The 23,627-nt window shown below is 42.8% G+C and overlaps 1 protein-coding gene across 30 annotated transcripts in view; it reads left to right on the top strand.

Moving 5' to 3' along the window:
- The window catches only part of TCF7L2 (transcription factor 7 like 2), a 202,617-nt gene that overhangs the window by 58,717 nt on the left and 120,273 nt on the right, over positions 1–23,627 (top strand). For all 30 annotated transcript variants that reach the window (XM_054034375.1, XM_054034367.1, XM_054034363.1 and 27 more), the window contains exon 4: positions 20,060–20,161. In XM_054034375.1, the coding sequence (XP_053890350.1) occupies positions 20,060–20,161 (102 nt within the window). The remainder of the gene's footprint in view (positions 1–20,059; positions 20,162–23,627) is intronic.

The following is a 23,627-nucleotide window of genomic DNA, read 5'->3' as shown; positions in this document are numbered from 1 at the left end:
TTTGGGTAGGCAGGGCAATCGCCCTTCACTCTACCCTGCAGGTAACATCCTGTAAACATTATGTTACAAACTGCATGCTGTTGCTGGGGGGAGGAGGAGGAGGGGTGATGATCATTTTCAGTACATTAGGAACTATTGTATCATTGCATGTTGCTTAATAAGCCTGGTATTACATGTGAGTGGTAAGCTGCTTACATTGAAACAGGATGCACTGTAATGATCTTTTCTTTGCAGGCCTTTTGAGAGGAAAGGTTCCTCTGAGGGGATGAAGTTAGCTGTTCAACGCACATGAACGTTGACTTTAATTTATTGTCCTTGTACAGACACTGTGCAGTCTAGTCAAATGATCAAAAACGTGCAGAGGAGCACATTTTCTCCTCTCCATTCACCTAGGAGTTTGACTTGGAAGTAGAATGGGTGTTTGTGTGTGTATATGTTCAAATTATTGCTATGAAAAGGGAAACCCATTGATCTTTTCTTGCTCCATTTGCAATTACCCATATGTAATTATCCCCTTCCCCCCCCCGTTTTAAAATAGAGAACTTCTAGTGCTCTCCTTTTCCCCAGAGTGTATTCCCTACTTTAACCTGGAAAACTTACTGTGGATTCTTATAACATCTTATATGTTATAAGATCGGAGTCTTTGCTTTACTGGCTGTTCAGTAAATACATTGGTGTCTCTTGGATGTGCCCTCAGGCACTGAAACCCGAGGCCTGCCCACATCTTGAGTTCTACTTTCCTGCTTGCAAAGTGCCTCTGGCTAGTAGAGCTGTCGATTTCCCCCCTGCCCCCTCTCTCCTAATAAAAAGATGTATATTTTTTCTTAAAAGTCAGAACAGCTGTAACACACCTCAAGTAGCCGCAGTTTTATGACTTTCAGATAAGGCTAGAGCTAAAAATATGTAGCTGACACCTAAGACTTAGACTCAAATTTTAAACAAAATGTCCTAGTTCTCTACCTATCTGTCTGTCTGTCTATCTATCTATCTATCTATCTAGATCAGGGGTAGGCAACCTATGGCACGTGTGCCCAAGGCGGCACGCGAGCTGATTTTCAGTGGCACTCACACTGCCCGGGTCCTTGCCACTGGTCCGGGGGGGGGGGGGGGGGGGGGGGGGGGGGGGCTTTGCATTTTAATTTAATTTTAAATGAAGCTTCTTAAATATTTTAAAACCCTTATTTACTTTACATACAACAATAGTTTAGTTATATATTATAGACTTACAGAACGAGACCTTCTAAAAATGTTAAACTATATTACTGGCACGCGAAACCTTAAATTAGAGTGAATAAATGAAGACTCGGCACACCACTTCTGAAAGGTTGCTGACCCCTGATCTAGATATATATATTTTAAACTCTTTTCCAGACCTGCTACTGACAGGTCTTCGTTCCGTGTATCAATCTGGAAGAAGCCCATGATCTATCGGCGCATGACATGAGAACACAATGAGCATGTCTACACTGCAGTTAAAAACCCTGCGGCTGGCCCATGCCAGTTGACTCAGGCTAGCAGGGCTTGGGCGAAGGGGCTACTTAATTGTGGTGTAGGCATTCAGACTCGGCCTGCAATCTAGGCTCTAGGACTCTGCAAAGTGGGAGGACCCTGGGCTGCCCGAGCATTTACAGCTGCAATTAAACAGCCCCATTTACAGCTGCAATAAAACAGCCCTTTCAGCAGACATGGGCCAGCGGCGGACGTTTAATTCTAGCGTAGACCTATCGTAAGCGTATACACGGCAATGAAAGACCCACGCATGCCCGCGTCAGCTGACCCAGGCTGAGGGCTATACAATTTCAGTATAGATGTTTGGAGTCCGGGCTCTGTGACACTGCAAGGAGGGAGGGGTCTGACAGCCTGGGCTCCAGCCTGAGCTCAAATGTACACTGAAATTTTGAGCCCTGTCAGCCTGAGCCAGTTGACACGGGCTCCGAGACTCTGTGCTGTGGGTTTTTTATCATAGTGTAGACGTTCTCTGCATGAGCGTCCTGGAATGTGGCCTCCGTATCTCCTCCTGTTTGTGCGTGTGTGGGGAGAACAGAACTTCTTTATGGTGAAATCTTAACTTAGCCAGAACTGGGCCAAGTAAATAAAACAAGACCTCCCCTGAACACCTCGGGCAACCCTTCGGTTTAAGCAATCTCCTTAATCTCCGTGCAGTTTCTAATGCAATTGGGTATGACCTTTTCCTTAAAAAGCATCTCTAAGTGAGCGGTCTTTGCAGGATCTCTCTTGGGTGGTCACAATATACAGGTTGCATTGCAGTTTTTTTGGAAGGGCTTTGTGAAGATTTAAACGCTTTCATTGTGCGTAGTTTTGTTATACTGTGTAGGTTTTCGCTTTCATTTTTAACGTGGCATGAAGGGCTGTGTTATGTAACCATTTTAAAGAAATGCACCATGTGGTATGTGAACTGTACAGTTTAGTACTCTTCGTAGGCAAGGCTGTACCGGTGCATAATCCAATGTTGTCATTTTTTTGAAACAGTCTTAATACTTAGAGTTCTGTTCTTGTGGGGATCTTTGTGTGCTTTATAAACAATTAAACTACAGAACACCCTAATTTGCTAAACTCATTTTATGGCTTGGTAAACTGAGGCACTAGATGAAGCATATTGCTCACAAAGTCAGTAGTGGAGCTGTGCATAGAACCTATGTCTTGATTTCCATGTACTTTTTAATCTGGAAGAAGCCCATGATCTATCGGCGCATGACATGAGAACACAATGAGCATGTCTACACTGCAGTTAAAAACCCTGCGGCTGGCCCATGCCAGCTGACTCAGGCTAGCAGGGCTTGGGCGAAGGGGCTACTTAATTGTGGTGTAGGCGTTGAGACTCGGCCTGCAGTCTGGGCTCTAGGACCCTGCAAAGTGGGTCTTTAACTGTTACAAACACTTGCTTCCGGAATACTTGGTTTTTAGGTACTATCATGGGCTGCACTGTTGAAAAGTAATGGTTTTCAGTGTCCCTTCTTCCCTTCTTAACTACAAGTACTGCAGCTCCTAAGTATTAGTCAAAACTTGCATTGCAAAGTGAGGAGTCTACCAATTATATGAAGGGCTGTTGCCCCAGGTAGCATCTCTATTATTGGAACGTCTGTATTTAAGTCAGCATGAACTTGATTTGCTAACTCATTTCCATAAAGCTTGGATACATACCAATATGGTCAAATATCTCTTTCTTCCTTTTATGTTTTCTGGTTATTTTAAGTTGAAGTTGTTTTTCAAATACATGCGACTATTATGTGTGTGTGTGTGTGTGTGTGTGTGTGTGTGTGTCATAATAAACATAAAAAGGCTTCACATGTACTTGGTGACCCAAAACCACTGTCCCTTAAATAAAAATAAAAAAGTTGCCTTGTGGGCCAATTAGTTTAAATCTCTGCACTAAATATAGCAATGCAAGCCACATTTAGGCTATTTAAGGACTTTGGAGGCTCAGGGCTGCTCTGATGACTCCTTTGTTTTAACCTTTGGTCCATGGCCTTAGTGTAATAAAATGCAAATCTTGAGACTTTGGATGAGGTGGGTGGCTTAGTGGTTGAGATGTCAGGGGTGGCGGGGAGGGAGGAATGCTGCATGTTTGGGGAGAATGTGTTCTAGGTCCCCGGGGCAATGAGTTGGGTGTTCTCAGCCTGGTTGCTAGAGAAAAAGCATTCCTCATCTTTCCAAAATAAACCTCTTCCAGAACCACAAAAATCTGGCACATGAGGCAAAGTCCCCACAGGACATGAGCTATTGTGGAGGGTAACTGATACCCTGACTGCTTGAAAAAGGTCTATTCCCAGTCAGCATTTTTGATGATTGATTTTTTTTTTCTTCCTTTGGGGGGAAATGTAGGACAACACATGTTGCCCTTCAACCTGCAAAGGAAAACCAACTCTTGTGTTTCTAAAGGAGGTGGGGTGTTGTGTGTGTTGTTTTTGTGGTGGTTTTGTTTTTAAATAATATTTCAAAGTAGTATTTTTTTCTCTGACTTGTGTTTAGTTAAAACTGAAAGAAATTAACAATACTTTTCACCACTTGTGCTATTTTGCTTTTTTAACCAGTTGGGATTACAAAGTTTTGCCTGAGCCTTTTCTAGTTGGTTTTACTTTTGGGTTTCTGTGCACTATAGCACAATCTCTCATTGGGTTGCAAACACAGCAGAGGAGTGCTTGAACCACCCCAAAATTGCATTAAATATTTCTATTATATATAATATTATGTATAATTCTTTTTTTAAAAATCTAAATTTGGTGCATAATTTACTGCTACCTGGAAACAACTCTTTTAAGTCATGCAACGTGATTCATTAGAATTTTCCAGAAAGTCCATGACTTCAGTGCTTTTATATAGAGAATAACTCACTTCCGGCCATGCCTACTTTTTAAAACAATATTTCTTGCTTGCTCATTGTAGAAAAACATGCTGAGAAACAATCTACTTGAATCATCTGTAGTAAGGAAAAATATTTTTTAAAAATCTCTTATTTAAGTTCCAGAAAAGTGTCTTGCAGTATTTCTGGAGAAACATTTTGGAGTCACAAATTGGAAACCAAAGAATTATACTTAGTTATATATTGGGTGGGTTGGAAGGTAAGGAGTGGGAAGGAGGGATGGGAGGTGACACTTCTTCTTTGCAAATAATTTTTCTTTTGTCATAATCCCAAGTGGTGCATCTTTCCTTCTACCTAAATATATTATCCCTTTTATGTCCACTGGACATGTGTGGTGATAATGATAATATTGGTTATTTCTTCTATAACTACTGTGACTTATCGGTTGCTTTGTCTTCATACTTTTCTTTTTCACTGACGTTCCTCATCCTTCCCTTGAGTGATAGGTTTGTGTGGTTTTTTTAGCTTGTATATTATGAAGGAATTTGTGGTGATGGAGGGGGAGGGAAGGGTATGGGCTTCCCCTGAGTGATTTGGATTAGACATTTGTAGTCTGCTGTCAAATAACAAGTGTGTGGAGATAGTTAACCATTGTGTGAGGATTTCGGGGGAAGCAAAGCCTTCATCTTTTACTTTTCTAATGGACAATTGAGACATTCAGCTTATGTTTGAAAGGAAAATGGGTGCGAGTGGTCTTGCTGGCCTCATGGGCTAATGCTGTGGAAGGAGCAAATAGAGGGAAGGATTATTGATAGGGGAAACAACTGGTGCTGAATCCTGGGAGGGAATGTTTATTTCCCTGCTCTCTAGGAGGGATTTGGAAAGAGCTGTAATCCAGGGTTAGGAGTAATTTGTTACAGCAAGATGATACTTGAGTGGCAGGAGGATTCTGGCTGAGGCAGCAAGAGTTTTAGTCGGAGGAGTAGTTCCTCTCCTAGAAAGTCATTCTGATAAAAAAATTGCCCCCACCCCACAAGTTTGTTACTCAACCAGCAAAATTAACCAAGGGGGCTCTTGACCCTTTTTGTATTTTTCTAAGACATTTACGCACAATTCGACTTAAGTCATTACAATGAGGAATATGCACAAGGATGGGAATGCAGTGGAAAGTTTTCCAGTGATGGTTAAAAAAAAAAAAAACCCAACACTCTTCCTAACCTCTCCTGTGAGATCAGAATGTTTTTGGTTTCAATATTACCGTGGGGATGTTTTTTGCAAAGTCTTATGATTACATTTTCTATGTTTAAAACTTTTTTCTTTTGGCTTGGTTAAAAAAAAAAAAAAGAAGACAAGTTTCTGACCCTGGGGAAGGAGAGAATTTTGCAAGTTCTTGGTTTTCATGACAGTCTGAAATCCTTGGAGCCGCGTATTCTGAAGTAACCCCTTGTCGCAGTGAAGACCCAATCACACATAGAAACCACAAGGGAGGCGACAGGAAATTCAGTATGAAATTTGCTGGGTTTACTACAGAGTGGCTCCCGGCAGTTCACCCAGAATTGCTACATCAACAGGAATTTTTGTGGTAGTGATACAAGTCATCATGAGTTTCACTTACCCAACAATAGGAGAAAATGAGACTTTTTCAGTAAAAACACCCATAGATAACATTTACCATAACATGCAAACAAAATAACCTCTTCTACAGCACCTTTCATTGAAGGATCCCAAAGAGTTCAATGCAAATATAGAATTAAGATGCACAGTACCACTCTGTGGTATGTAAGTATTTACACCTACATTACAGATAGGAAAATTGAGATGAGACTATAGCTCAAATTCCAAGAGTCCCACTCAGGATTGAAGCCCTATTGTGTGGGCATTGTATAAATCCACATAAAGAAGTAATCCTTGTCGTGGATGTCTTACAGTCACTACTCTCATTGCCTTCAGGTAAAGTTATAGGTGATTAGCATTTCAGAAATTAGACCAAGGGGTTCAAACTGGTCCCTCAAAAATCCAGGCTTCCAAAATCAAGTGGCCAGCTTGGAAAATGTTGGTGTATGTGATTTGCATAAAGCCACACAATGAGTCCTTTGCAGAGGCCGGAGTAGAGCTCAGGAGTTACACCATGGCCATACTGATTAAAGTTATGACATGCCGTGGTTGGAAGCACATTGCAAAGCGAACCTGAAGCAAGAGGTTCCCTATATTGATCAACACCTTCTGCTTCTCCCCCACCAGAGCAGGCAAAACCAAGATTTCCCCACAAATAGGCAACACGTGGGAGAGTAGGTTGGACAAATGCCTATTTTTGGTTATGGTTCCAAGTGGGGGTATTAGGGCTGGAAAATCTAGTCAGGAATAAACTGGTGTACACAAGAACATAAGAACGGCATACTGGGTCAGACCAAAGGTCCATCTAGCCCAGTATCCTGTCTGCCGACAGTGGCCAATGCCAGGTGCCCCAGAGGGAGTGAACCTAACAGGTAATGATCAAGTGATCTCTTTCTGCCATCCAGCTCCATCCTCTGACAAACAGAAGCTAGGGACACCATTCCTTACCCATCCTGGCTGATAGCCATTTATAGACTACTTGTCTGTGTAGACAAAGATTAGTGTTGGTATATAAACATCATGGGAAATAACTCTCCTGCAGCCAAGCCCTCCATAGGCATCCTGATCATTGCAAAGATCTCTTGCTGTGTCTTCATTAGTAGAAACCAAAAGCAGATTCTTTAATGCATGTTTGGATGGTCCACCCTGTGGTGTCAGGAGGCAGATTTGTTCTACAAAATTAAAGCAGAACCACATTAGATTGATCTTCCAGTAGTGGGATTTGAACATGGGTCTAAAAATGGTGGTTGCAGAGCCTGAAATTGGGCTACCTACTTGTAAAAAACTATCAGCTCCTTAACATAGTTTGAAAGTTCTAATAATGTGGTCAGAGCTTCTCCTTCATCAAAGGTAGTTCAGATCATCGATGTGGTCAGTCCCACTAACCTGCCCTCAAGTCTTTCAGCACCCTTTTTTAAATGGGGAGGAAGGAATGTAGATTTTATGAACCATAAAACCAGTTCTCGGTTTTCATGCAAACATTAGTAACAAAACCTCTGTCACTTTTATATTTATTTCTTTTGGGAGATTGCCAAAGAGTGAGAGAGAAAAATGAATTTTGGGTCTGTGCATTACATTGTTCAATAAATCTCATGTTGATTGTTTTGCTCATTCAAAATATCCTTATCTACAAATAGAGCGAATCTGCTGAAATTTCACTCCTTCCACTCTGTTCTTTCTGTAATGAACACTCCATGCTTCTTTGGAACACATCACGGTGCAGAGAAATTCTTCTAAAATAATATGGATATGACTACATTTTTTTTTGGTTTTAAAATAAATAAAAAGCTTGATGTTTTACAGTCACTGAATTTCTTCTGTCCTCCATGATTATTTTATAGCTCACTGATATCCAAAATGCACCACTAAGTTCTACAATATGACCTGTGGCAGGTTTCAAATTAAAAATAAGATTAGTGGAACAAGGTGGGTGAGTTAATATCTTTTATTGGACCAGCTTCTGTTGGTGAGAGAGACAAGAGCTCTGGGTTGCTTGAAAGCTTCTCTCTCACCAGCAGAAGTTGGTCCAATAGAAGATATTACCACACCTACCTTATGTCTCTAATATATTGGGACCGACATGGCTACAATACACTGCATACAAGAAATAAAATTGGTGGCACTCTCCCAAGATCCACACACAAACCAAGCTCTGCTTGTTTGCTAAGCAGAAGAGAGACTGTACAAATCTTCATAATCCAATCGTTCTGCAGTGCCTAGATTCTTTGGTAATAAGGTGCTTTGAAAACATCTGTGGACAGACAGGCAGACTATTTCACAGCATTGGGAATATATGTAGAATTAAACTGCTCTCTAGAGTTGCTCTGAGAGGTTGAATGAACTGCAGAAACTGTTACTGTACTTCCACATCACATGAATGTTATTCCTTTATGATTTTTCTATTAAATTAGTTCTTGCAGGGTCTGGTTGGCCTCACTCTTGTTTCTGGAGGCCAAGTATTTACACCAGAAATCCCACCGTGCTAAATGACAACCTTGTCGCTCTTTGCAGACAGTGATTGGGCACGCTGAATTACCCATTCACCCAAGACCTTTTGTACACTAGCAAAAATTGGTCCTGTAATCTGCTCACCTACCATGCCCCCCTTCTTCTCTCCATGATGTAACTTCACTGGCACAAATGTTTATTGAAGCTCTACAGTAGACGGAGGGGTCAGCATTTGAGTCTTTTCTACACTAGCGTTACGATCAGTGTTACCATTGTTGGAGCTGCACTTCTGAGTTACAGATCTAGTTCTTGCCACTGTAGACAAGGCCATAGAGGTGACTCTCTAGGTCAGGTTTAAGACACGGTGGCAGTTTGTGCAAGATCCTACCCCTTCACAGGTGCTGCCCATGAAGTATCTCTTCTGTGGACACATTCTGTCTCCATGATTGTTAATTCAGCACCTTCCCTGATCATTACAGTCACATAATGTTTTAAAATGGTTAATTTTGTTCATGGATGCTTCATTTCAATTATATCAATCATTGTATTATAATAGTGGTTTTCAACCTTTCTTCCATTTGCTGAAAAATTTTGAATGGAGGTGCGGCCCCTTTGGAAATCTTAGACATAGTCTGTGGTCCTCCAGGGGTCCGCGGACTACACATTGAAAACCACTGTTCTGTCGTAACGACAACCTTTCGCGGACTCCCCCAGTCATAGTCTGCGGACCCCCATGTTCAAAACCACTGCTTTATAACAACACCTTTCATTCTAACTTCTGTATGAGTTAATTCTTGGTTTATAGATTCCAACGCCAGAAAGGACCATTGTGATCACCTCGTCTGATCTCCTATATAACATAGGTCATAGAACTTCCCCATAACAGTTCTGGACTAGAGCATATTTAAAAAATAAAATTAAAATCCAATATCAATTTTAAAAATTGCCAGTGATGGAGAATCCATCATGACCCTTGGTAAATTGTTCCAGTGGTTAATTACCCTCACTGCTAAAAATATATGTCTCATTTTCAGTCTGAAGTTGTCTAGATTTAGCTACCAGCCATTCAGGTTATACATTTCTCTGTTAGATTTGAGAAGCCCATTATTAAATATTTGTTCCCCACGTGGGTAGTTACACACTGAGCTCCTTGAGTCTATCACTATCAGACATGTTTTCTAATCCTTTAGTCATTCTCATGGCTCTTCTCTGAACCTTCTCCAATTTACCAACATCCTTCTTGAATATGGACTCCAGAACTGGACACAGTATTTCAGCAGTGGTCACACCAGTGCCAAATACAGAGGTAAAATGACCTCCCTACTCTTGCTCAGGATTCCCTGGTTATGTATCCCAGGATCTCATTAGGATTGTTATTAGCATTTAAAAACAGGCTACTTTGCCATAGAAGCACAGAGTTTTTTCAGGCTGTTTCTGCCCTATGCATTGCAGTGTGAGTATGCCTGTGACTAGATATCATGGGAATCAATAAGATGCAGTGATACCAAGCTGGGGCTACTGGAGTGTGCTTTTTCACAGATGTGTGTAAGAAAAGCTGCGTACAAAGCACTGATATAGCAGACTGAACACCAGCTGGGAGGTGGTGGTGTTTAGTGGTTATGGCAGGAGAAAGGGAGTCCGGTTTTATTCCTGTCTCTGACACTGGCTCTGTGACTTTGCTCAGGTCACTTTTGCTCAAGTCTGACTTTCGGAGATGAGGTTGACCCCAATAGGCCCTGCTGGGACTCTGCTCCTCTGCCAATCAGGGCACTTTCGTCTGCCTTATTTCATTCTAAAACAGGAACAGTATTTACCTGTCTCACAAGAGTCTTGGAGGTCTTGGTAAGATCCTTTGATAAGAGTACTTGCTGCACGTGCCCGGTTATTGTTTAATCCTGTTTTCAGGCATCTCTGTTTCAGACCAGATTGAGCTATTCAATGGGTAAGTTTTAATGCTCCAAGTTACAACGGACCCTGGAAGAACTGTGTTATCATTTCAATGAAGTTAACACTGGCAAGAAATACTGAAATGGGCAACTTTAGGTCCCCTTCTTTGGGAACTCTTATAGTATTGGAAAGGAAAAAGGAGGAGGGGTAACTTAAACTGAAAAGAGCAGGGAAATTCCGTCCCACAGGTGTTTTTGCTTAGGTGTAGCTTCAGTAGCTGTCCCACGATGCACTGCTCTGCTACCACGACACATGACTATTTGGGAATTAAGGACAGAAGTTTTTGCTCAGTGTGTGTGTGTGTGTGTGTGTGTGTGTGTGTGTGTGTGCGTGAGCATGCGTTATTTGTCAGTTCAGCAATATCATTATATTATCTGAACACCTTTTTGTATGTTGAATTGGCCTTGAATTTACATCTTCATTGAATATTGCAGTGCCTTGTTTATCTCAGTACTCCCCCAACCCCCCGATATATTTGCTTTACAAAGGAGATTTTTATAATGCTTTATTTATTCCCGGTTCTATTGTAAAATTTATTCTAGGCTATTTATTATTATGTAATTATTACTCAAGTATCATTATTATTTTAAAATTATTGTATTTTTAAAATGGTTATGATAGTTAGAAGAAGGTTCCTAACTAGAGAAGAAAGATGTGGAGGAGAGAGAAATGTATTTTTGTGTTTGGACTCAATCCTTCATCCCTTGACTGCGGTGGGAATTTTTGGTGTGGAAAGAAGCAGGTCCTTTGGGAAGCAGGATCAGGCCCTTTATGATCAATTGTTATTATTTACTAGATTTCCTATGAATTTTACAGTAAACTGTGTATTTGGTAAAGGTGATTTGTCATAGTATTGTGAGGGGAGGGGCATTTTGGGGGAAACCTAAAATTCTCCATTGATCCCCCATCAATTTAGTTACTTTGTAATAGATTAAAAATTGTCTTATTGGTGCCTGGGTGGAGAGAGAAGAAGAAGAATGGATTAAATATTGGAGCAGAAACTGAATGGGATTTTGCTACTGACTTAAATGGGAGCAGGAATTGGCTGCAAACTTTGCTTCTTGTGCGTAAAGTACCGATTACTTTTTGGCATCTCCACATAACACAGTAATTACCTGGCTGAACTCTTTGGCTTTGTTGGTTGTCTTATTTCTTCTTGGTTTTCCTCTGTATGGTCTCCAGAAATGTTGCTGTCACTTTAGTATGGACACTTTTTGGTCCTCACTATCACTATGGGTGTAACACGGACTGAAAGCTGAAAGACTGACAGACCCTGAGTAATGTTGGCAGCTAGATATCAGAGATGGGCCTGAGCTGCAAAGTTTGAATCCAGGGTTGAACTTCCACAAGATTCAGGAGTGTTTGGTGCTGCCCAAGAGAGAGGCTAATGGCAAAGGTTAGATCTGGGTATTTGCATTAGGGATGATTTGACATGGGCTGTGTGTCAAGGTCCATGAAGGACTTTTAGAAAGGAAGGGAAATTGTGTAGGTGGGGATTTGGGCTGGCAGATAGAGTAGGTGACTGTGAGTTAGAGTTTCTGGCTTCTCTAGGATTCCCAATTCCACCCTGGATTCAGTTAGGAACCTTGGACATGTAGAACCTTCGTCTCTGTGTGTTTCAGTTTCTTGGGGAGAATATGTACCAGCCTCTCAGAACCTGAGATGCATAGCCTCGTCTCCTCTAAAAGCACATAGTGGGCTTTTTTTGCTCTGGGGCAGCACTCACTAGCGCCTACCAGTGGTGGAAACAGTTCTGGAGCTGTGTGGTAAAAACAGATGCATACATATTCCTCCAGTGGAACTGTACTGCTGCAGAAAAACATATTATCACAGCATTGGATGGGTGCTTTGAGTAATGGTTTCTAATGAACATTCCTAAGTTTTAATATTGGGGGTGAGGGGTGTTGGAAGGCAGTTACCAATAGATACCATATTTCACGTTCCCAAAAGAGGACATTGCTGAGGGGAATGGAAGGTGGGGGGCAGGGCCACCCTAGGGGGATGTGGGGCCCGGGACATAGGTGCTGTTTTTCTATCTGGCGAGGAGTGCTCTCCCTGGCTCTGCCCAGGCCCCACCCGCACTCCACTGCTTCCCCCACGGCTCCACCCCTGCCCCGCCTCTTCCCACCCCTGCTCCACCCCACATCTTCCCGCCCCACCTCTTCGCCACCCAGTTCTGCCCCCTCCCTGAGCGCGCTGCGCCCTGGCTCCTCTTCCTCCCCTCCCCTGCACCTCCAGACGCTGCGAAATAGCTGATTGCAGTAGGCGCTGGGAAGGAGGGGAAGGTTGGCGGGGAGGCTCCTCCTTGCCCCTCCCCCCACCTGCCTCCTCATGAAGCGCAGAGCCCCCCAAAGCGTGGTGCTTGGGGCTGTCGCCCTGATTCGCCGTATCCCAGGCACGGCTCTGGTGTTGGGGAAGGTACAGCTCTCCGGCTGCCCAGCTCTGAAGGCAGCGCTGCTACCAGCAGCAGCACAGAAGTAAGGGTGGCAATACTATACCATGCCACCCTTTCTTCTGCACTGTTGCTGGTGGTAGTGCTACCTTCAAAGCTGGGCGGCAGGCTAGCAGCCCCTGCTCTCCTGCTGCCAGCTCAAAATCACAGATGTTTGTTCAGATTTCAAACATCTGCCCGGACGGAGATTGGAGGACCAAAAAAGAGGTCATGTCTGGGGAAACCTGGACATATAGTAACCAGATAGCATTTTATTTTTCAAAACAAAGTCTTGGAAGAGCAGTCCCATTTAGCAGGTTGTTAATACTGTCACTGGAGACCCTAGGCAGGTGGCTTTGGTTGGGTTCCGTGGTATACCAGACCTTCAGAATGCCAGCTGAAGTAGAAAGGTGACTTGTAAAATCTTGCTTCTTATAAGATTCAAGATTTTTCTTTTTTGCACCCCTTTTACAAAAACAAATCTGGGCTGTTTGAGATATTTGCCTTTCCCCTTGTGCTAACAATTTAACAGCCTTTTAAACAGCTTTGGTTTCTCTCAAGTACGCTAGCCTCATATGTATTTTAATCTTTGTGCGGAGGCCTGCATCATAACAATTATTTTGCATAAGTTCTCTTGCTTGAAATGTTATTTAAAAAAAACCCCACACTAATGACCCACAATTAGATCATATTATTAAACAGAGAATAAAATACTTATGCCAAGATTGCGTTATTTAAAAAATGTAAGAAGGTGACAGTGGAGCCTATTTTAACAGTTTGCTTGGAAATAATTTGCACAGGTTTGTTTGAGTTAATTGGCTGGAAAGTTGAGTGTTTGTATAGGCAATTCATAATTTCCACACTGAGGCAGACAAGCAGGAGGGGAGTGTGTATGTGTGTGTAGTGTTGTACAGAGAGGGCGAGAGTGTTAATTCTGGACTACTGATGGTGGGAATTTCCCTCCTCTTTGACCCCCCTCCTAGGAATGCAAAACCACTGTCAGAATGCTGGGAAAGTCAGGCTTGAATTTTTGTAGTCCCCTTGCAAATTAGAGGAACTGCCTGACTCAAATCGGCATTTAGGACTGAAAGAATAGGATTTCCTGCTATTTAGTTGCTCAAGGAAGGAAAGGATTTACCTCCTGGCTGTAATAGGACCTAATTTTCTTCTTTTAATAAGAATAACTGAACATTGCAGCAGCAGTAAACCTGTGAAAGCAATCAGTCTCTGCCCCCCTTCCCCGAAAGTTTGCATGTTCGAGCTGTGTTGTAACTCTTCCTCTGCCAAAAGAATCCTCCCTTCTACAGTTTCCAACCTAATACCTAATGTATTGTGCACGGGTGGTGGTGGGGGCCACGGCAATTACTTGGCATCTCGTTCCATTGTGAAAGAGAGAGTTGCTGAGGGGTGGTTGCTGCTACGTAACTCCATAGGACCGCTTGTTCTCCCCCTTCCCCTCCTCCGCCCCCCCCCCCAACCATCTGGATTCAGTTAGCTCTCTCGGCAGTAGGGCTGAGTCTCATTTCCTCCAACCAGTAATATTATATAGGCAGTGATTCTGTTCTGCCCTAACATAATTGAAAATTATGTGTATTGTAGACTCGTAAAAAGCTGTGGCTCAGGTAACCTGTGGAGATTGGATATGGCACACAATGAAGCTTTTATGCAAAGTAAGAATTATAAGCCACTGCATTAACGTCGTATTATAGGCATAGCCGTTCTTGGACATGGAGTCCTCGAGCCAGGCGTGTCACCTTAAACAAAACGAATATTTCATACATTTATCAACGGGGCTGGCGTTTTAAAGCCAGCCAATTACACTTTTGTGAGCGTCCCGGCATTGAAACTGTCCGTTAGTTAGCTTGACACAGTGACTTGCTGAGGCCCTTTGTGTTTATCCTTGGGACAGAACATCTTGCCCTTGATGGGGCCGGAATGTAAAACTGGAGGCTTTCCACTGGCTAGAGCTGATAGAAGTTACTTTATGACCATTGCACATCACCGCTGTTTATGAGGGCTGTTTATTTTCCCCTTCGATACGCGTGTAGCTCCCACTGGTGGTAATGGAAGCTGCACGTGTGAGAGTGCATGTGTGCGAAAAATAGAACCTTAAGTTTTGGAGTTTTCTTTTTGGACTCCACTTGAATTCACTTCCAACTGTGTCCAGGAAAAGAGGCGGCTTTGGCTACCTCCTAGACTTTGCAACGTGAGATTTCTTGGCATCTCTTTGTTAGGGGTGGGTAGCAGAAGGGTTTTACTGGGATTTAAACGTATAAGAGCAAAGCAGTTGTAAGTTCCTCCTTGGCTCTTTCTTTCACTTAGCCTGTTCTACCTGGACATTGTGGCAATCACTGTGAAATTACTGACCCTCTTCTAGAGACTGAAGGTGGAGCAGGAAAAATTGAACCTTTCACATAGGGTTGCCAACTTTCTAATCCCAGAAAACCGAACACTCTAGCCCCACCCCTTCCCCTCTGCCCTGCCCCTTCCCTGAGGCCCTGCCCCCCGCTCACTACATTCCCCCTCCCTTGGTTGCTTGCTCTTCTCCACCCTCACTCACTTTCACTGGGTTGGGGCAGGGGGTTGGGGTGCGGGAGGGAGTGAGGGCTCTAACTGGGGGTTTGGGCTCTGGGGTGCAGCCAGAAATGAGGGGTTCAGGATGCTCCGGGCTGGGGTTGGGGTGCAGGGGGATGAGGGCTCTGTCTAGGGCTGGGGGCTATGGGGTGGGGCCGGGGATGAGGGATTTGGGGTGGGGCTCCAAGCTGGGGTGTGTGGCAGAGGGGTTCAGGATGTGGGAGGGGGCTCTAGGCTGGGGCAGAGGGGTTGGGGCTTGGGGTTGGGATGCAGGCTTACCTCTAGTGGCTCCCAGTCAATGGTGCAGCAGGGTGGGGGCCTGGGGCAGGCTTCCTGCCTGTCCTGGAATTCAGACCACTCTGCATTCTGGAAGTGGACATCAGGTCCGGCTCCTAGGTGGAGGCGTGGCAGGCAGCTCTGCATGTGCTGCTTTCGCCCGCAGACACTGCCCCCGTAGTTGCCATTGGCCACGGTTCCTGGCCAATGGGAGTGCGGACTCGGGATGGGGACAGTGCACGGAGTCTCGTGGCCCCCCCACCTAGGAGCCGGACCTGATGGCCCCTGCTGGGGTGCAGCGCGGAGCCAGGACAGGTAGGGCCTACCCTGCCTGAGCTCCGTGGCACCGCTGACCGGACTTTTAACGGCCCGGTCGGCGGTGCTGATCGGAGCCTCCAGGGTCCGGTCAAAAACCGGACACCTAGTCACCCTACTTTCACATGGAGTTTCTTTCTGAGGGAATTTAGTACCAGTAAAAGGTTCTGAACTGATCACTGGAGACTACAACCTTTTGTTTAGCCACATAATAGCACGTAGAAAGGGTCTAATATGAACTTCCCCACGCTGCACGTTCAGGGCATCTGATGTGCCCTGGAGGAGTGCTGCCTAGTGACAAAAAGATACTCCAGTGTCCAGGCCTGGTCAGTCCTTGACCTACCTATCTGCTAAAACTGCTGACAAAATGAGTTTCTTTGTGGGTTTGTCGCTCTTGTAGCAATATTTTAAATCACTCATGACCATCTGATGGCTGGCTGGTGGTCTAGGAAAAATGCCTCAGTCGGATAGCTAGCACTTACTGCCTTTACTGCATGTTAGTAGTGGTAGAACTAACCCCTGCCCTGCAGATGGGTCATTCAGGTCAGATCTGAGGCACATCGAGATGTGCTGTGGGGGCACTTACCTTGTGCTTGTTCTTTGGATACCCAGCAAACTTCAGACTCTAGGGTGATGAAGCAACATCTTTCACCAGCTCTAAACATTTTAAAATGCTGCTGAAAATTTTGGAGAGCTATTACTCATTGTGGACTGTCAATCCACTTATCATTATTTCTTTTAGTGGAGTGGGTTTGTGACCTTCAGTGTAATCCGTTATGAAGGAACTGACACAGAGGCCTTTAGTGCCTTGTACTTATTTTTTCATAGTCACGTTTATATGGTGATGTAACAATCACCATGTGTACGGTACCTGAGATTTTTCAAGCCTCAGTAATTGATTTGTCCGGTATTGCCAACATCAGATGTTTAAAATCATGACTCAGACTCCCCCAAAAATAATGAGATTGGTCTTTAAAAAAAAAAATCCTAAAATTATCTTTTTTTCCTTTTTTTTTTTTTTTTAAAATGATACCTTTTTAGGTTCTTTTCATTTGCCTTCTGCTTTTTGAATCTCTAGTCTACGGCACTCTCAGGGCACATTTTCAAGCTTTTGTCCAAAACCAGGATGGGTAGATTCTTACTCTTAAAATAACAATAACAATCATAAAAGCTGAGATTCTCTCCTAATCACTTGTCTCCGAGAGCAGGGCCTTTGCCTAAACTTCAAACATTGGGAAACTTGTGATTAAAATTGTGAGTTGGCAACATTGCTTCTTTGAAATAATTATAGGTGTGTTTTTTTTTTTTTTTTTTACAAATTCTGGAAGATTCTACTCCAATTTGCCAAAATCCCAAATGTGACGATTAATAAAAACAATTTTTTTCTTGGAACTTGAAGAACCGAAAGGGGCACAAACCACGTGTTTATTTCTTTGAATTCCAAAGCTTGAAAATATGAGACTCTCCAAGAGTATATCTACACTGTAGTAAAAAACCTGTAGCATTGAGTCTCTGAGGTTGGATCCCGGGCTTCGAGACTCTACCTGCTCGCAGGGTCTCAGAGCCTGGGCTTCAGCCTGAACCTGAACATCTGCACTGCTGTTTTTAGCCCTGCATCTTGAGGCCGGGGAGGGATAGCTCAGTGGTTTGAGCATTGGCCTGCTAAACTCAGGGTTGTGAGTTCAATCCTTGAGGGGGCCATTTAGGGATCTGGGGCAAAAATCTGTCTGGGGCTTGGTCCTGCTTTGAGCAGAGGGCTGGACTAGATGACCTCCTGAGGTCCCTGCGCCGCCGGAGCCCGGGAGGGGAAGTGCCCAGCCGGCGGCTGGGGTCTGGAGGCAAGGGGGCTGCCTGAAGCCCATAGCGCTCGGGCAGCTTGGCTCTTAAACAGAGCCGAAGAGTCAGGGGAGGAGCAGAGCTGCCATTTTCCCGGACATGTTCGGCTTTTTGGCAATTCCCCCCGGACGGGGGTTTGAGTGCCGAAAAGCTGGACATGTCCGGGAAAAAGAGGACGTATAGTAACCCTATGTAACTTGTTAGATCAATGAAGGTTCAGTGCAGGAAAGTCCCACTATAGTGTGTCCTCCAGAACTTTGTTCTGTTTGATTTTAAATGTCACAAGCAATGTGGCTTTCACCATGTCCCTTGAGAAAATTATTCCACAGCCTGATCCATCCGTCTGGCTGCATATCTCAGAGAACTGCAGGTATACTTCTTCTACTAGTTTGTTGGGGCCAATTTCTGCTCTCTCTCCGGTGCATGTCAGTGATTCTAGTGACTTTAATGGGAAGACGTGCATGCCCTAGTGCAGAACTTGAAGTCCATATCTGTTCCTAGTGAAGTCAGTGCCAAAACTTCATTGCTTCTTGAAGTGTGGTTCAATTCTGAAAAGTGACCAAGTAAAAATAGCACATTCTTACTTAGCACATCTGCTCTTCTGGTAACTTCAGTGACCCACAGAATCAAGGCAGATGAGCGAGTGAGCTGTATTCTATTTCTTCTTGTGTATCATCAGCTAGGTTATTTAAGTTTCACTTATAAGGCCAATCAGTTACACCTATGCAAACCTATTGAAGGAAGTTAGGTTGCAGAGATGTCATGGAAGGCTATTAGAGAGAAGAGGTGAGTGAGGTAATATCTTTTATTGGACCAACATCTGTTGGTGAGAGAGACAAGCTTTTGAGCTACACAGAGCTGCTCTTCTGGTCTGGGAAAGGTGCTCAGAGTGTCACAGATAAATACAAGATCGAATAGATAATTCAGCATAAGTAGTTAGCACATATATTAAGGGACCATTCAAGGTGAAGTGGCCTGTTAACAACACTGTAAATCATAGGACAGAAAAGGTGGGCTAGTGGGTTACAGATATAATAAGCCATAAATCCAGTGTCTTTATTAAAACCACAGATTTTAGTGTCTAGCAAAATTATGAATTTGCACTCCTAGGCTTGTCTTTTAAAAGTGTTGTGCAGGTTTTCAATGGGGATTGATAGGTCAGATACAGAGTGATCGCTTTGTGAAAAGTCTTCACCCACAGGAGATGTGGTGGTTTTGTCTTTTATCATTTTCCTTTGTGAGTTCAGTCGAGAGCATAGTGATTGTCTGATTTCAACCACTTAGTTGCTATTGGGGCATTCAGTGCACTGGGTGAGGTACACCACATGTTGTGATAGGCGGGTGTAGGAACCATGAATTTTGAAAGGTGTGTTGTGGAGGGTGTTGATCATTGCAGCAGTAGAAATATGTCTACAGATGTTTGCATCGGTTGTTTTGGCAGGGTCTGGTGCCGCTTTGAGTTGGTGTGGCGCTTGCTTCTGATGATGAGCTTGGAGAAGTTGGGGGGTTGTTTGAAGGCCAGAAGAAGGGGTTCAGAAAAGATTTCATTTAGGTGGGGCCCCCATCAAGTATTGGGTTGTAGTTGTTTGATACCCAAGAAAGAAATAACCCATTTTGACTTACAGACCTCCTGGTCGAGTTTGCAAAGGTAGCACAAAATAAACTTGTAAACTGAGAACATTTGATCTGGAAGCCACTGAGAGAAAATAAACATGGCACCTCACAGCGGTGAACACAGAGTTGCCTTTCAGAGTAGAACTGCATGGTGAGGTTTGTATGGTGCTTTGAAGACACAAAGAGCTATAGAAGTTGATTATTACTATTACTGGCATTTGCTGAATAAATTCTTACTGTGAGATGATAATATGCTGGGATTCAGGAGTTGTTTGTTTATTTATTTATTTATTTATTTATTTTAAGACTTGACTGTCCACCCTTCTTCCCTTCCCCCTGCCCCTCTCAGTTTCTCAGCTCTTTTATTTCTGTGTGTGTTTTTTCCTCTTCCAGATCTGATTTGTTAATAAACTCATTCGCGATAACATTGTCTTTGCAATTTGCTTTATTTCCTTATTCTGCTGTTTGAAAATGCTGATGTATGAAAACGTTAGTGCTCTGCACCAGTTTTGTTTCACATAACCATACAAAGGTACCTGCCGTCTCTTTGTTTTTCGTTTCAGATCCTTGCGTATGTTTTAAGTTGTATCCTTTTGCCCACGTTAGCTAGGATTTGTTGGTTTATTTTGTCTTTCTTTTCTGAACTCATTTTTCTTTTCCCATTTTTGTTTCCTCCCATCCAGTATCTCCAGATGAAATGGCCACTGCTTGATGTTCAGGCAGGGAGCCTTCAGAGTAGACAAGCCCTCAAGGATGCTAGGTCTCCATCTCCAGCACACATCGTTGTAAGTAAACTCAGAAGACATTCTTCCTTTGTTGGGGAAAAAAAAAAAGACATTTGACATTAACAGCATTTGCTTGTCATCCTTTTTCTTTTACTCGACACACAAAAAAGAGCAAGCCAAACCCAGGTTAAAGGGTGGGGAATGAGTTTTTTGTTGCTGGGCAGCGCTTCAAAATATTATCTAGGGCGTAGAAGTTCTTGATTTTTGGAAAAGTGAAGAAGCTAAGTGCCCCTGAAATTTACACTCGCCAAAACTATTTTGATTTTATATAAGTCCAATCCAGTTGATTTGCAATTCTGACTTTCCAGCTCTTGAAATGAACACAGGGTTTTGGGAGAATATTAAAAAATAAACCATCTCCGAGAAGCATTGTGAATTCTGGGTCTGATCTGTAATCCTCACTCAGACAAATCTTGTGTGGGAGTTAGTCAGACAGAACCTTACCCGAATAACGACTTGTTAGGATCAAGCTAAAAATATTTTAAAACAAACAACAACAAAAATCTTTTGGTTTCTGGTGCCTCTTCCCTTAGTATAAACACTGAATGTCAGCAAATAGTATGTTTACAATTCATCTCAAGAAAAATCCAGTTCCATTATTGAATTCTGCTATTGGAGTCAAATTGCTTCCCATATAGTAAAAGTGATGGTAAAGTTACAGCGTTAAAGCCGCATGTGAGTATGTGTTTAAACAATGTCCAAAAAGTTTTAAAAAGAAACGACTTGTTATTTGTATACTGTACCATGCATCTACGACTGCCCAAACTCATTCACATTCACCTATAGCTGCTTTTTATGCAATTTTTAGCTAATGAGCCCATCGGTTCTGAATGTTGAGCTGATAAATTAACCTCTTGAGAAGATGGCTCATGGCTTGTTAGAATATTTCTTTCAATATATTTTATCATCAGATCTCATGTTTTTGACTTTATTTTTTTATAATTAATGGATACGAAGGTGAAATTATGCAAAAAAGAAACTGCTCATGTATTTTTGATATAGGATCTAAAGCTGATATAGTTGAGAGATTACATCAGACACTTGAAAGATATTAATTTACTTTAAAAAAAAATGAAAATAACTTAGGAATTTCTGTTTTTAAAAATATTTGTCTCCTCAACCTGAAAAGTCCCAGACCTTTTGTCTTAAATAGTTTTGATAAAATGTTTTAGTAGCTCTTTGAATTAATAGTTTTAAAATCCGACCTGAATAAGGCAAAGCGAAATGCAGACGGTTTTGATATTTAAATGGTCAATGCCAAATGTTGGTGGTTCACTTTTTAAAAGATTTTATTTTTCCTTCCTGTTGTTTGTGTTATTGCTATATTACGAGCTCAAAGAAAGACGTTTACTTTGCTAGCTCTTTTATCTGGTCTACAAACAAAATTCCTAGCCTTCTTCCCGCCTCCCTCCCGCCAGCCTATCACCTATTTTCTAATGGTGAATAAGCCAACAAGAATCTGTCTTTTATTTCCTTGTTTGTCAATCTCATCACCAATGGGATCATCAGAGATGAAAACATTCCTCTGGGAACTGGGCTTGATAACTCATGTGCCCTCTGCTGGCTGGCTGGTTGTCATCCTCTGCCACAGCAAAGCAAACTACAGGGCAACATGCACATCGCTAGTCTTTCATTTTAAATTTTGCTGTGACAGACTTGTTTATCGGAGGAGGAAAGAAAGATTTTAATAGATTCTGGTGGATGATTTTTGCTATTGGATTATAAGCGTTTTGAAGGTAGGTCAAGTATTGCTTGTAAATAAGTTGTCACCTATTTTTATATATGATTGCAATTTAAATGCTGAATCTAAAAATGCAGATGAAGATGGGAGGTGTAATTGAATTTCAGGTTTCACTGTTAGAAGAATGGGCTCTGCCCTTTATAAATAACAATTTTCCTCCCTTCAGACACAGTGTGCCCCTTTCGGGAGAGCTCACAAGCGACTTGCTAGTGTCTCCCTTCCTGCAGCACCCCTGCCCATTTAAATGCTGCTCCACCATATAAGTTGACACTCCCTCAAATTCTTTTTTATAGATTCTAAATTCTCTTACCCATTTTGGAAACCTTTTTCAGGAAGCCTGAGGTGGAATCTTCTGTGGATTGTGACTATTTATGGGTCTCTTTAAGAGCTGTTTCACTCTGCGATTCAATAAAAAGTGTACTTATCATAGCAACCACTTAGGCTGTGAGGAACATATACTACTTCTGAGATGGAGACCACCTTCCAAAAGAGCCACAGCTGGCATTTGTAATGTGATCTTTTGTGTTACTTACAATGTTCTGGGGGAAAGAAGTGGCGGGGGGGAAGAAATGTGTTTTGATGGAACAAAGTTTGTGCAAGGTTTAATGTTGTTCATTTTTAAACGCCCCCTCCACCCCCACTCCAGAAGAAAGCTCTGCCTTGTTATGTAAAAATGCTGTTTCCCTTCCCATGTCCGTCCCCCTCCCCTGCACTTTCCTTCCTCACTCCAATTCCTGGTCATGCCAATAGATAAAGAACAGAGTTTTTTGTAAATGAAGGCCTTGTGGCTGGTGACATACCAGGGGAGGTGGTGATGGCAGAAAGAGGGCTAAGTAGATGCAGATGCCAATTGGACTGGGATGTGTCAGGTTTCTTCAGTGCCACCATTTGTTGATGCTGTTGATGTACAGCACACCAGGGAGTGTTGCTAGTTTCTCTAATAACGATCTGCACTGAGTGGTGCTATGAAAATGTGATTAGTCTTTATATGGAAAATAAGAGATATTTACCTCTCTCTGTGTGTGCGCGCGCACACGCAAAATAGATATGTATATAAACAGTTCCTCCCCCCCCCACATACTTCTGTCTTGTACGCATGCCATGTACTTGTGCTGATTTTTCTCTTGAAATCCTTTGTGCTGCCTCAAAGATCTGTAATGAAAGGACTGACACCTGCAAATTGCTTCTTATGTTTCATGTATTTCTGAAATCAAGATTTGGGGCTAATCTTATGGCTGGATTACAAAGGGAGGAAAGGACTGTTTTTAAGAATACTTTCTTATGAATGCTTGGCCACAAGTCGCACAACTCCTACTTAGGGCTACGTGCTTTTCACCCTGCTTAGGTGAAATGCCCATTGGCTTCAGTGGGAGTTTTGCTTAAGGACTGCAGAATAGGGCTGCATTCTAATGATTACCATGGCGGTACTTACTTGTCTTCTGTCCTCTTTTTCAGGTTAGTTTAAGAACATGAAGTTAAGGCTACAAAAATTGAAGCAAAAGACCAGCATGAATAATTTGGTTGGATTACCTCCAACGCTGAGGGCTGGATTAATACTGCTTTTCATGGTGCTTGAGGGGGTCTCCAAAACCTCTGAGAATGTCAGCTAGAAAGGGGTTCTCAGGACAAATTTTTTGGTGGCCTCAGAGTGCGTCCACCAATGCCTGCTGGTGGCCGCTCTCACACTTTTCCCTAAAATACTTAATGAGCTTTAGGAAAAACAAA

Source organism: Malaclemys terrapin, chromosome 7 (genome assembly GCF_027887155.1).
Source record: "Malaclemys terrapin pileata isolate rMalTer1 chromosome 7, rMalTer1.hap1, whole genome shotgun sequence".
In the NCBI taxonomy this organism is placed as follows: Eukaryota; Metazoa; Chordata; order Testudines; family Emydidae; genus Malaclemys; species Malaclemys terrapin.
The sequence above is the reverse complement of the archived record's forward strand: the minus strand, read 5'-3'. Positions and strand labels throughout refer to the sequence as shown.